The 12,159-nt window shown below is 38.3% G+C and overlaps 1 protein-coding gene across 4 annotated transcripts in view; it reads left to right on the forward strand.

Moving 5' to 3' along the window:
* The window catches only part of cdk14 (cyclin-dependent kinase 14), a 279,683-nt gene that overhangs the window by 144,395 nt on the left and 123,129 nt on the right, over window positions 1-12,159 (forward strand). For all 4 annotated transcript variants that reach the window (XM_012964199.3, XM_012964198.3, NM_001102988.1 and 1 more), the window contains 1 exon segment: window positions 5,384-5,507. In XM_012964199.3, the coding sequence (XP_012819653.1) occupies window positions 5,384-5,507 (124 nt within the window).

Consider the following 12,159-nt stretch of genomic DNA (forward strand, 5'->3'; position numbering starts at 1 on the left):
AAATCCCATACTGCTTTAGCCATATAATTGCTTCAGTCTTTCCTGGGCCTCTTTCACTTGCAATTTCCACCCTTCCAACAAGTTCATTGGCACGTCCTATTTTGCCACTGAGAAACAGAGGTTTATATATTGCTCTCCTCTCTCCATTGACTTTATGTCCCCTTATTTTGTCACACCTCACAAATCTCACTTATAACATTATACTTTCCTGTGGGTTTACCTGTTGGTTCTATTTGTCTTGGCATTTAGCACTGGCATTTCATCTTGGCATTTTCTGCAGCTGGAGAAACAGTAGACACAGATAAAAATTCTAGTGTAAATCTTCTCAACCTTCTAGACTCACTTTTTATCTGTGCCTCTTATTTGTTATATGGAACAACAAGAAGGCACAATTTTTCTATAGGGCCAGAATTTCCTCCAATGCCAAATAGGCAAGTGTCATCAGTGACACTCCCTGGGTAATGGTGCAGTACACTGTGACTTGCCATATAGTGGCTCTGTACCCTAAACACATGGCTAGATAGCAATACTTGGTAAAGTCAGTTGTTGATGATGCAGATGCTTGTGATGTTCACCTTTATTGCAAGTACCTCTCTCTGTCCTAGCTAGGTGCAATAACTAACTCCAGGAAGGTAAATAGTGTTTATAAATTATGTTGGTTTTCAGTGCAGTTGATTAAATAGTTAAACAGTTTTTCATACATTTAGAGAATTTGTCTTTGATATTTTTTTGCTTCAAAGTAGTCTGGGTAAGAAGATTCCTTTCCCATGCTATCATTGATTTTAATTAAATAAATCCTGGAGGGATGGGCAAAGTCTGATAAAGTTTCAAAGCTCTCTCCAGGCTGAAGCAGCATATATGAAATTGGAAAAGGTTGTTCTTTCTGGCTTTCTAAGGTATGAGCTGTATTCTAGTGTTTTCATCTTTGATCTTGTGCAATGGGATAAATCAACAATGGGCGGAGCTTACTGGGTGATGTTTAAATGGATCTGTCAGTGCTCCTTTCTAGTGTTGCAGAATGAGTTTCTGCTATAGCCAGTTTGTTGACCCTGTATTTATTTTATGGTGGTACTATGTTGTAGTGTATTTGCTGGGCACACACAGGCTTCCTTGGCTTGTAGAACAGATAGAGCAGCCCAAAGCTTCCCTAAGTCTTCTTTACTTTGGAAGAAGTATGTAGCTATTTGATTAATTCTTGCCATGAAAAAAAAAATTGTGCTAAATAACCAGAAATTATGCAGTTCATTCTATTAAGCCATTTATTGGTTTTAAGGGAAGGTGAGAGAAAGAAGGGCAATGGCAAAAAGAATAAAGCTCTACCTTCATATTTTACCATGTATGAGGAAACATTTACAGATTCATCTCTGATCGTTAGGGTCAGTGCTTGGGGCATCCACTAAACCATCATAAATAGCGTTAATTCACCTACTTGTACCAATTTGATTTTTGTGTATACTTTGGAGTCTAAGGACACATGTGACCTTGACCAATCTGAAAGCACAGGGCTTCCTTTGCGTGTTGTGCTTATAGGTGCATCAGTTAGCCACTGTGAATGCCATTGAAGGGCATGTAATGCACACCTAAGTCCAAGCTAAACACCACCCTATCACAGAAAGAACCTATTTGCCTTCGCTGTCTCATGTAGAATTCTGTACCTGATTGCAACGGGTTCAGTTACAATTATGGAAATGCATGCTGCATTGTGGGTAAAAACATGTATATTATTTCAGTTCTTTAGCCATGCACAGTACCAATGATCCCCGCTGTGCCCAGTAATCTACCTATCTTGCAGGTTAGCCATGCACACTACCAATGTTTCCCTCTGTGCCCAGTAATCTACCTATCTTGCAGGTTAGCCATGCACACTACCAATGATCCCCGCTGTGCCCAGTAATCTACCTATCTTGCAGGTTAGCCATGCACAGTACCAATGTTTCCCTCTGTGCCCAGTAATCTACCTATCTTGCAGGTTATCCACACACAGTACCAATGTTTCCCTCTGTGCCCAGTAATCTACCTATCTTGCAGGTTATCCACACACAGTACCAATGTTTCCCTCTGTGCCCAGTAATCTACCTATCTTGCAGGTTATCCACACACAGTACCAATGTTTCCCGCTGTGCCCAGTAATCTACCTATCTTGCAGGTTAGCCATGCACAGTACCAATGTTTCCCTCTGTGCCCAGTAATCTACCTGTCTTGCAGGTTAGCCACGCACACTACCAATGATCCCCTCTGTGCCCAGTAATCTACCTATCTTGCAGGTTAGCCACGCACAGTACCAATGATCCCCTCTGTGCCCAGTAATCTACCTGTCTTACAGGTTAGCCACACACACTACCAATGCTTCCTTCTGAAAAACAAAATATGTTAACTGGGGCTTAATTAACACTTTAATACTTTTCTGTTCTTGCATTGGCCGACAACAAAAGCTTATTTTTTAGTCTTGAGCAGCAACATTTGGCTATTTTTTAAAATGCAGATCTGATTAAAAAATATTAAAATATATAAAGTAATTGATCTGAGAAAAATATATATTTAACAATCTATTAAGTGAAAAACCCTCTGCCATCTTTATTTTAATATTTTTTTTGTTTCACATCTGGAATCCTTTTGCGAAGGTTGCGACCAGATTGCTATAAGTCAAGCAGAAGGCATCTGTTTTACTGTCTGTGAGAATTTCTCTGTTACCCATTAGAAACAGATTTTGTTCCCAGGCATTTTTCAAATTATGTTAATAAATCAATTTAACCCTTACAAACCAAGGTTATATTGTAGCTGGACAATGTTGTGTTCTATTGATGATAAACAATATCCTCCCACTCTTACAGCTTTAAGGGCAACACAAATAATGTAATAACAATGAATGATTTACTAACAATATTATATTGTAAATGGGACATATTCATGTATCAATAATATGGCACCTGAGAATAAAAAAGGATAGAAGAAGTCAACCCAGGGTTCCAAAGGATATATAAAAGAACAAGGTCACATTGGGTCAGAGCTATGAAGCAATAACATTGTACTTTCCCAGCAATTAAGATTTACAGAGTTTTTTTTCTGCTTTCTTAGAAGTGAGGAAAATATTTGTATCAATTTGGTAAATCGCCCGTAGACATGCATTGCAATAAAATGAATGTGGCGCTTGTTCTTTTTGGGGAATTTAACAAATCAATAGAGTATTAAGTCCCCCGCATAGAAAAGAATTAGACTCGACTGCCCACAGCAATCAAATCAATTCTAACAAATTGCCACATATAAAAAAAGCCGAAAAGACTTTGATAAATGCATTCATTCGTTAAAATGTCTTCTTGACCTCCCTGACAGTGCTAATCACTGCAATTTTCAATTCATCCTTTGGTAAAAAAAAAAAAAAAGTGAAGATAATTTCTTTTTCTCCAATTATTCATGAATTCTTTATTATCAAGCAAGAGACCACTAAGATTTTTGGTTGGAAAAATATTTTTCTGTTATTATAAATTACTCTACGACTACCACTTAACCCCCAAGTTACGGAAAAGGTTAATGAATGTTTGTAGTCCTGTGTGGAAGGCATTTAGTGTGGCTGGACGCTCTAGGGTAGTGCATAGCCCACTTTCCTTCAATCTCTCTCTCTAAAGCTGCTTCTGGTTTCTGAAGGGTTGACCTTGTCCCCTCTCTGTATACCTGCAAATGGAAAGCTTCCCAGAATCATCCTTAACATGCGGATATTTTAACACTTCTGTCAAACAAGAATTTGCCCTTTGCCTAAGGAGTATAAATAACTCAGTTCCCATATAGTAGCAGAAATGGTGCACGACTTTGATGTCACTCCAGTCTCTGTAAATAAATGAGCTTGCAATCTTTATGTTTTTAAACAGTGCCATTAGAACTATGGATTCGGGAATCTTGGTATCTAGAAATTTACATTAAAAAAACTGTTATTTCCCATAGAGTCCTATTAAACAAAAAATGCTTTTTCCCTTGTGACGAGACAGTAGCTTGTATGTATAGCCTTAGTGCAAGGGGTCAGACATGTCACCCATATCTGCACAGAGAAAAGGGCACCCTATGCAAAAGAAAAAGACATAGGAGCAGATTCAGCACGGGTATTTTAAACTTTTCTGACTGTCAGGTGAAACTGTCAATTCCTTAGAATGCGTTTTCTATCCTGTTTGTAGATGTTTATTTTTTTTTGTAGCTTTCCAAGAAAACACATATTACAGAAAAAAAGCCCTTAATAGAAAAATTATAATAAGACATCACCCTCTAGAGATATAAAATTGAAACCCTGGGGTAAATATTAGTCAGTTCAAACACATGGAAATGGGTGTGCATGTTTTTGTTATGTATATTGCAAGAAAGGCCAGTGTTGGTGGTCATCTTTGCAATATATGAATTAAACCTGTCATCTACATTTTTTATGGACACCCTTATTACATGTTTCCTTTGCTCTGATTAGCCCAACGCCAAGTTACCAACCACTCCACCTAGATATTATGATATAGACAATCTGACTAGTTATGCTCTCCACATAATCAGCCCACAAGTTGAACAAAAGAAGGGCATATGAGGGGCCACATATAGTATGGCCACCTTTGTATTGTTCTGAACGTTCGTGCAAAGTGTACAAACAACCAAATAGCAGGAAGTGAAGACACGTAGCAGCCCGTCTTCACATCTTCTATGGCACTGTGGACTGGCCAACAGCATCAGCATATGAAATTTTCTAACATGCCCAATTCCCCAAAAGACCAATATCCATAGTGCATGGATATTAATTGGGATCAGCAGGCCACCATACACATATCCATAATTGTAAGAATCTTATTTCCATTCAGTATAATTGGCACCTGTACTGTATAGCCAATTAACGATTACAGGAAACATTGCGTCTGGTTCTCTACATTTCTCGCACCATATCTGGACAATTAAGAGTCTTTGCAAAGGATAAAATAATGATATTATTTAGATTTAACATATTAAATTATAAACTTTATGGCATGCGCTAGAAATACAGTACAACCCCATGCACATGGGGGCATGCCATGGGAACAGCTATCGGAGACAGGGATGCTTGCTGGGGTCAGTTTTCCACAGGGGCAGGGAAGTCAAAACAAGACTGGTTATGTAATGGGTCTGAGGGCTCCCTGTGTTGCTATATGATGAACATTTTCATTTATTGATTTTCAGATATAGAAAATGATAAATCATATGTTGTATGTTAAAGGCTGTGAATGTAACAGTAGGAAGAAGCTATTAGTAATAACTTTATTATTTCATTGCCTGCCTCTATGTTTGTTTTTGACCTTCTGTTTTTGTGTTAATATAAATGCAATAGTATGCCAGGAAAATATGTGTGAAACAACTAATACTGATACATTTTCCCTTTTTCTTTCAGTTATTTTTATTTCAGTTGCTGCGTGGTTTGTCCTATATCCACCAAGGCCATATTTTACACAGGGATCTGAAGCCACAAAACCTTCTCATCAGCGATACAGGGGAACTGAAGCTGGCCGACTTTGGTAGGCAGACATTCCACTTTCCCTTTTCACTAAAGGATGTTGGACAGGAAGGCAGAAGCCATATTTCACAGTTTAGATACATATCTGCAATTTTCCCAGCAAAGTAATCTTTAACTCAGAAGGTGAAATCTTGGCCCGGAGGGAATAACTCACTTGTAACAAAGCATTTCCTCCTGCATTTGTATGAGTCGATGTTTAATCTGAAGCAGAGAAAAATGTAGTATTTTATTTTTGCCTACACCCTCTGATAAAGAAAGGTTATTATAATTGTTACGACACTGGGCTACAATACCGTTTTTCTTTTCCATATAAATCAAAACCCCCCAAGTCTGCTCTCATTATCCTTCGTCACTTCAAACAGTGCAGCCCTCCATCTCCCATGTTCCTGTAGCCCATAGCATGCTCACTTTGGCAGGCTAGGTGTCTCCATCTTCTATAGCAAAGCAGATTATCCTTAGGCTGATATAATTGGTTGTAAAAAGGACCAAATAAAATACTTAAAAATGCATTATGAGTAATCAGGAGAAAGACAGTAGGGATCATTTACTAACATAGATACTAAACTGCAGCGGTCAACAGCACCCAATCAGCAAACAGTTTTGTATATTCTACTATGAAAGCAAAGTTCTGATTGGTTATGGGTAACAGAATGTCTTAAATACAGGGCACATAAAGTGCAACATTTTTGAAGAAGAAACTGAAGTAAAGTGCAACCTAAAATCAGGAATACAGTATATCAAATTTATATTAAATAAAGTGACTTGCATGTCATAGGGGCATATTTACAAAAGCACGAACGCTCGAGCGTATTTTCGCCGTTTTTTTCGGGCGTCCGCACGACTTTTTCGTACGCCGCACGACTTTTTCGGACGTTTGCACGAAAAAAGGTTTTACCGTTGTTTACAATTGTTCAGTATGAAAATTTCGTGACTTTCGGATTGCCAATACGATATTATCGTAACTAATACGATTTTTTCGTAAGCATTTTCGTGATATTTTCGATCTTCCGAAATTTTCGTTTCCAATGCGATTTTTTCCCATTCGTGATTCAGATTCGTGGATTAGTAAATATGCCCCTTAGTGTAGAATTTGTAATAGTGATTTTTGTGTAACTGTGCAGTTATGAAAGTATGCATAGAGCTGGCAAATGTCAGGTTAATTCCGAGTGCTATTATATATGGTTTCCTGTTATTAGAGGAATTAACTTATGCTTGTCAGAAATTTGTGTCCATGTCAAGGACTTGACCCTAGTGCCTTTATACTAAGTGCCTTTCAGTCAATTATATGCAATTCAGGTACAATGGGTGACTTTGCTTTGCCCTGGGGTTATCATCTGTTTCTTGGGCAGTTCCAGGATTTGTGCCAGGCAGGTTAAAGTGCCAGATCCTGCAGGCAATAGTAAGGGGTGAGAGGAGGCATTGAGAAGTTCTGTGGGAAGAGCAGATTCAGCACAGGGTCAGGAATGTAGGTAGTAAAGAACCATTAGTACAGACTGTGTTTGAAAAGAGTTCAGAACAACATAGGTTTAACAGGAAGAAACAAATGTTCTAAAGGTCTAAAGTTTGCCCATGTCTAGTAACCCATAGCAACAAATCAGATGTAAATTTTGAAATAGCTAACCTATAAGTACTACTTTCTGACTGGTAACAATGGGTTCAGAAGAAGAGAAAACTACAGCCAGGAAGCCTTTACAATAGAACCATGATGTCACGTCCCCGGATCTTACATTTTGTTGCTGTGTTGGTAAACTGCATGTACTTGCACTACAATATATTTAGCAGACAGCAACAACAAGGCTGGAATTTGGGGGGGGAAATGCTGCACATTGCAATTGTGTACATAAATAAGCATTTAAAATTGAAACACTAAAAAGTACTCTAGGAGAAAAATGGTATTTATAACTAATCTGTCAAGTTAACACCTATTTATCTGGGAGTTTAGTAGGAGAAGGTGTCATTTAGATAAAAGGTTGTGGCTCATTGTTAGTGGAGGAAGGCAGCAGTCCTGGGTTGACGGGTCACATCAGGTTTTCTTCCAGTGCCCTAGTGTGATCCACTAGACTGCAAGTAGAGAAGTGACATACTAAGAGAGCCATGAAAGTAACACCTCTTGTAAATTGCAGGGCTTCCTTGTGCCCCATATTTTGCACCTCACACACAGTCCAGCACAGGAAGCTGAGCCCGGCGCTTTGGCGCTATGCAAGTACCTCAGTTAATAACAGTTAAGTGCTCTTTGCATTTGCACTTGTGTTTGGAATTGATCCTTTAGATGTTAGATCTCCCGGAGCAGTCTCTGTATAAACTCACACCAACACATAAATACACAATGGAAAAAAACTCTTGCCATAAAAAGGTTTTTGCTATAAAGAAATCACTGTGGGGAATTAACTGCACAGAATATGCTTTATTGGTTTATGTACAGAAAAAGAGTGAATTTCATATTTTACAATCTCTTGCAGACTTCTTTATAAACTGTTAGGAACATGCTGGCAATAAAAATTAATGGGTTGATGTAGATTTTTAATTACAGCAGTTTCAATTAACAACACTGATGCTGCTATTGATGGGAACAATTACAATGGGCACACAAGGGCTACAATCCACATGCGGCTCAAATATCCTGTGGCCTTCAAACTATTTAACTAAATCCAAATATTTCACATTTGGCATTGTACCAAGGAAAGAAATACAAATGTACATGAATGATACCATAGAAAACTGGCTAAATTCGTTTTCATGGAGGGAATATTAGAAGCAGAACCGTAGGTTGGGTATAGAAAAGCATCAAATCCATACATTTCCACTAAATACAAATCTTCCATTAAATATTCGGCCAAATACCAAACTAATTGTGAGCTCTAATTTGTATCTTACAATTTGACCAAAATCCTAGAAAATTGTCATGAACTGGAAAAATATATGGGCCCTTCCCTCTGTGATAAAAGTCACATTTTTTCAATGGGCTGATTTATCAAAATTGGTTCAAATTGATCAAAATTTGAACTGGATTGGACAAGAATATTTAGGAATTGATTGACACAGTGTATTTTCTAGTGGTTGATCAATATCCATATTGATTTTTGGGAAATGATTAATAATAATGAGACATTTATTGATAGCGTCTTTCATCTTTCTAAAAGTCTGAGCCAGTTAGAAGTGCATTTGCAACAATTTCCCATTGTGTTTGGTTCTAATTTGGTTTTGTTCAAAATGATTTTCAAGAGCCTCACACACCTGAATTATGCAGTTTGTGGATAATTCTTCCAAGTCTCAAATCCGCAACTGTATAAAATTTAATGAAACATTGAATTCTTTTGTTGAAAGAATTGTTATTTATTGACAATGGCCCAGAAAATATAAAGCAGATAAACCAAATGAACAAGGGAGCCCAACTACTGCTGCTGCAATTTGGGCTGCTTATTAGTAATTACTCGTTATACATTTCATAACGAGGCTGGGGTAGATAATCAAGCTTTGAAAGGAAACCGCTGTTGTATTCTTTCTGAATTTAGGTCATTTTTTCTCCATTTTGTTTATTCTTATTACTGCAGTTAAATATTATTGCATTCTATTATATATAACTAGTAGTAGTTCTTCTTTACCATTGTCATAGGTCAGGTGAAGTGTTGCTGTCACAAAGTGGGGGCAGTTTTACTCCCCCCCCCCAAGTATTAATATAGGATTTCACTTGGACTCCTTGGCAGCTTGTATCTCTGGAATTCTAGAATGTTTTAGCTCTGGAAGCATTTGCTACAGACCTATAGTTGTAGTGGCAGACTTGCATGGCTTAAAACCTAGGGGCTGATTTACTAAGACACGATTTCGAATCCGAATTGGAAAAATTCCGATTGGAAACGAACATTTTGCGACTTTTTCGGTAATTTTGCGATTTTTTCGTATTTTTTGCGATTTTTTTGGCGTCTTTATGATTTTTGCGTAAAAACGCGAGTTTTTCGTAGCCATTACGCAAAGTCGCGATTTTTTCGTAGCGTTAACACTTGCGTGCAAAGTCGCGCCTTTTTCGTAGCGTTAAAACTTAAAAGGCGCGACGTTTTGCGCAAGTTTTAGCGTTACGAAAAAATCGCGACTTTGCACAACTTTCGTAATGGCTACGAAAAACTCGCGTTTTTACGCAAAAATCGTAAAGACGTCGAAAAAATCGCAAAAGATACGAAAAAATCGCAAAATTACCGATCATTACGAAAAAAACGCAATCGGACGCATTCGGCCCGTTCGTGGGTTAGTAAATGTGCCCCCTAGTGTTGAATGTCAGAATGCTGATTATTGACCCTTCCTATTTATCCATTAGTATTCGTTCTTCTGGCCATGGCCCCCATTCCGCCATGGCCTCCCAGGACCTATTGTAACTTGTTAAAAGCATTGCCTTCTAGACAGAGAACTTCTAGATAGACATATTAATCGCTAATACTGTTAGACTAAGGGCACACTATGGGGATAAACCCCCTATCCTCTACCAGAATTTGTATGCATGTTGTTGAGAAAACACTCCCATCCGCTCCTCCATGTTGCTTCACAGTGTCAACCTGTGTTTTTTGTAAATACTTCAGGTTATTTGCAAAAAAATGGTTTTGCACTGACAAATACATTGGAGTGGATAGAGTTTCATCTAGCTCTTACTACTTTGTAATTGTGTATATGTACATTCTTCCTGCACATAATATCAGTGACACTCTGTACGGCTCTACTGGCAATAAAGTCAGTTTTCTGGTTGCTCTCCTTGTTCACTAGGGTAGGAGAGGGGCTTGTGACTTTCTATCACTTTCTTTTTCACTCTCATCCTTATCTGTTCTCATATTTTCACCTGCCCCTCCCATCACAACCTGGCAGCCAATCAGAGCCAGCTGAGCCCGGCTCCTACCTCACTTCCTTGGAAAAGGATTGGCTTCTTGTTAGTTGAACACTGAGGCTTGTTCCAATTTCTTGCTCACTTTGCTCTGGTCCTGTTCTTGCTCCAGACCTGTTCCTGCTCTGTTCTCTGTGCCTGCTCCATCCCGCTCCTGCCTGTCCCTGTCTTGTTTCTGATTGGTCACAATAACCAGGCCTTGCCAGAAGGACTCACCATCAAAATCCCTTACACACTCTCTACAAACAAATGACTCTTGACCATTCTAATTATACATTTTTCCTTATTGATTTAGATTTGTCTATATGAAGACTCCAGTGAGACCGTAATTTAATAGTTAATGGTTTACTTAATAATATTGATGAAATGTCCTGGAATGCTCTGGTCAGGTGCCGGTGGCTGTGTCAGATTATACCCATGAGATGAATTCTTATCCTCAATAGAGATTTTCCTGCCAAAGTAAAAAGAATAAAACATTTCTTGGAAATACAAAGCCAGTTCCAAATATCATACATTCACAGTCTTTCTTATTGGAATTTCTTATTCTGAAGTTGGATCAGAATGGCTTGTAATAATATATTTATAAATTCCTGAACATTTGCTATTTGCTATTTCTATTTCTAGGTGAATATAGAAACATTGATAAGAAAAGCATTTACCAATGAACTTCTATGGGACAACTGTACAGAAGAAATGTATAGTTCGGTTGCATGATTGGATAAGTTTGGGGGGCCTCAGATGGGCCTGCCTGACCAGTACCAGGCCAAAAATCAGACAAATTTAAAAATCCCATCAGGGTAAGGAGTGTATCAGCTTTGTGATGCTGTCTTAGCCCCAATGGCCTGCATCTTGTCAATGTGATCCAACTGGATCATTTCAGTATCACTTACCTTAAGGTTGACATATCTGGAAAAGATCCACTTGTTTTTATTTTTACATCTTAAGCCTCTTGTTTGTGAGAACCCAGCTTGCCAGTGAGCCTTCTGAATTGGTTAAATCCTTACCCTGAATGATGCCATATTGTATCTTATATGTTTATACATGCTAGCAGTGGATAGCCATGTTTCCGTTGATTGTTCAACTGTATTGCACCATGTATGCAGTGTGATCTGCCCAATTTGGCTCACTGCTTGTTGGGGATTGTCACCAAATGAATGGATCTTTGGGCTAGCATAAGAAACACAACTATTATTAGTGATAAGTAAAAGTGCTTACAAAAAAAAAATTGCAAAACCATGGAAAAAATTGTGAAATAGCAAAATTACTAATTAAATTCAGTGGGTGTTTTTTCACCATGTATTTTCTTATACCAAGTACATTGCAGTCAGTAGGCTTTTTTCTCAAGCCAGTTGAATTAGGCTTATGTCACACGGTGCTGTTTGTTGGCCTGTAGATATATGCTGGCATCAGCCTTCACCTATGGCTTTACCCAGAGTCACTGCATGGCACTCACATGCATTTTAAAGCCTAAATCCACAGTGTGTGTCCGTACCCATACGTTATTTCTCTTGTTTTGTTCTTGGGCCAAATGCATTGGAGTTAATGAGCATTTTTTTTTGTCCTTTACAAATGCATTGGAGTCGATGGGCTTTTTGCCCCAGCGACACAAAGCCATGCTGAGATTTTAGTGCATATTTGTCAACATTTTTGCCACTTGCAAAAATGTAAATTTCACCTGTATCAGGCTTAAAGAAACTGTCCTTAATAGAGGCGGAATAGGGGAGAGCTTGTAAGGGTAAAACAGAACAATCCTATGATCTGTTGTGCTTTATGTACAAAAATGCTTTTA

The sequence above is a fragment of the Xenopus tropicalis genome, chromosome 6 (genome assembly GCF_000004195.4).
Source record: "Xenopus tropicalis strain Nigerian chromosome 6, UCB_Xtro_10.0, whole genome shotgun sequence".
NCBI classification, from domain to species: Eukaryota; Metazoa; Chordata; class Amphibia; order Anura; family Pipidae; genus Xenopus; species Xenopus tropicalis.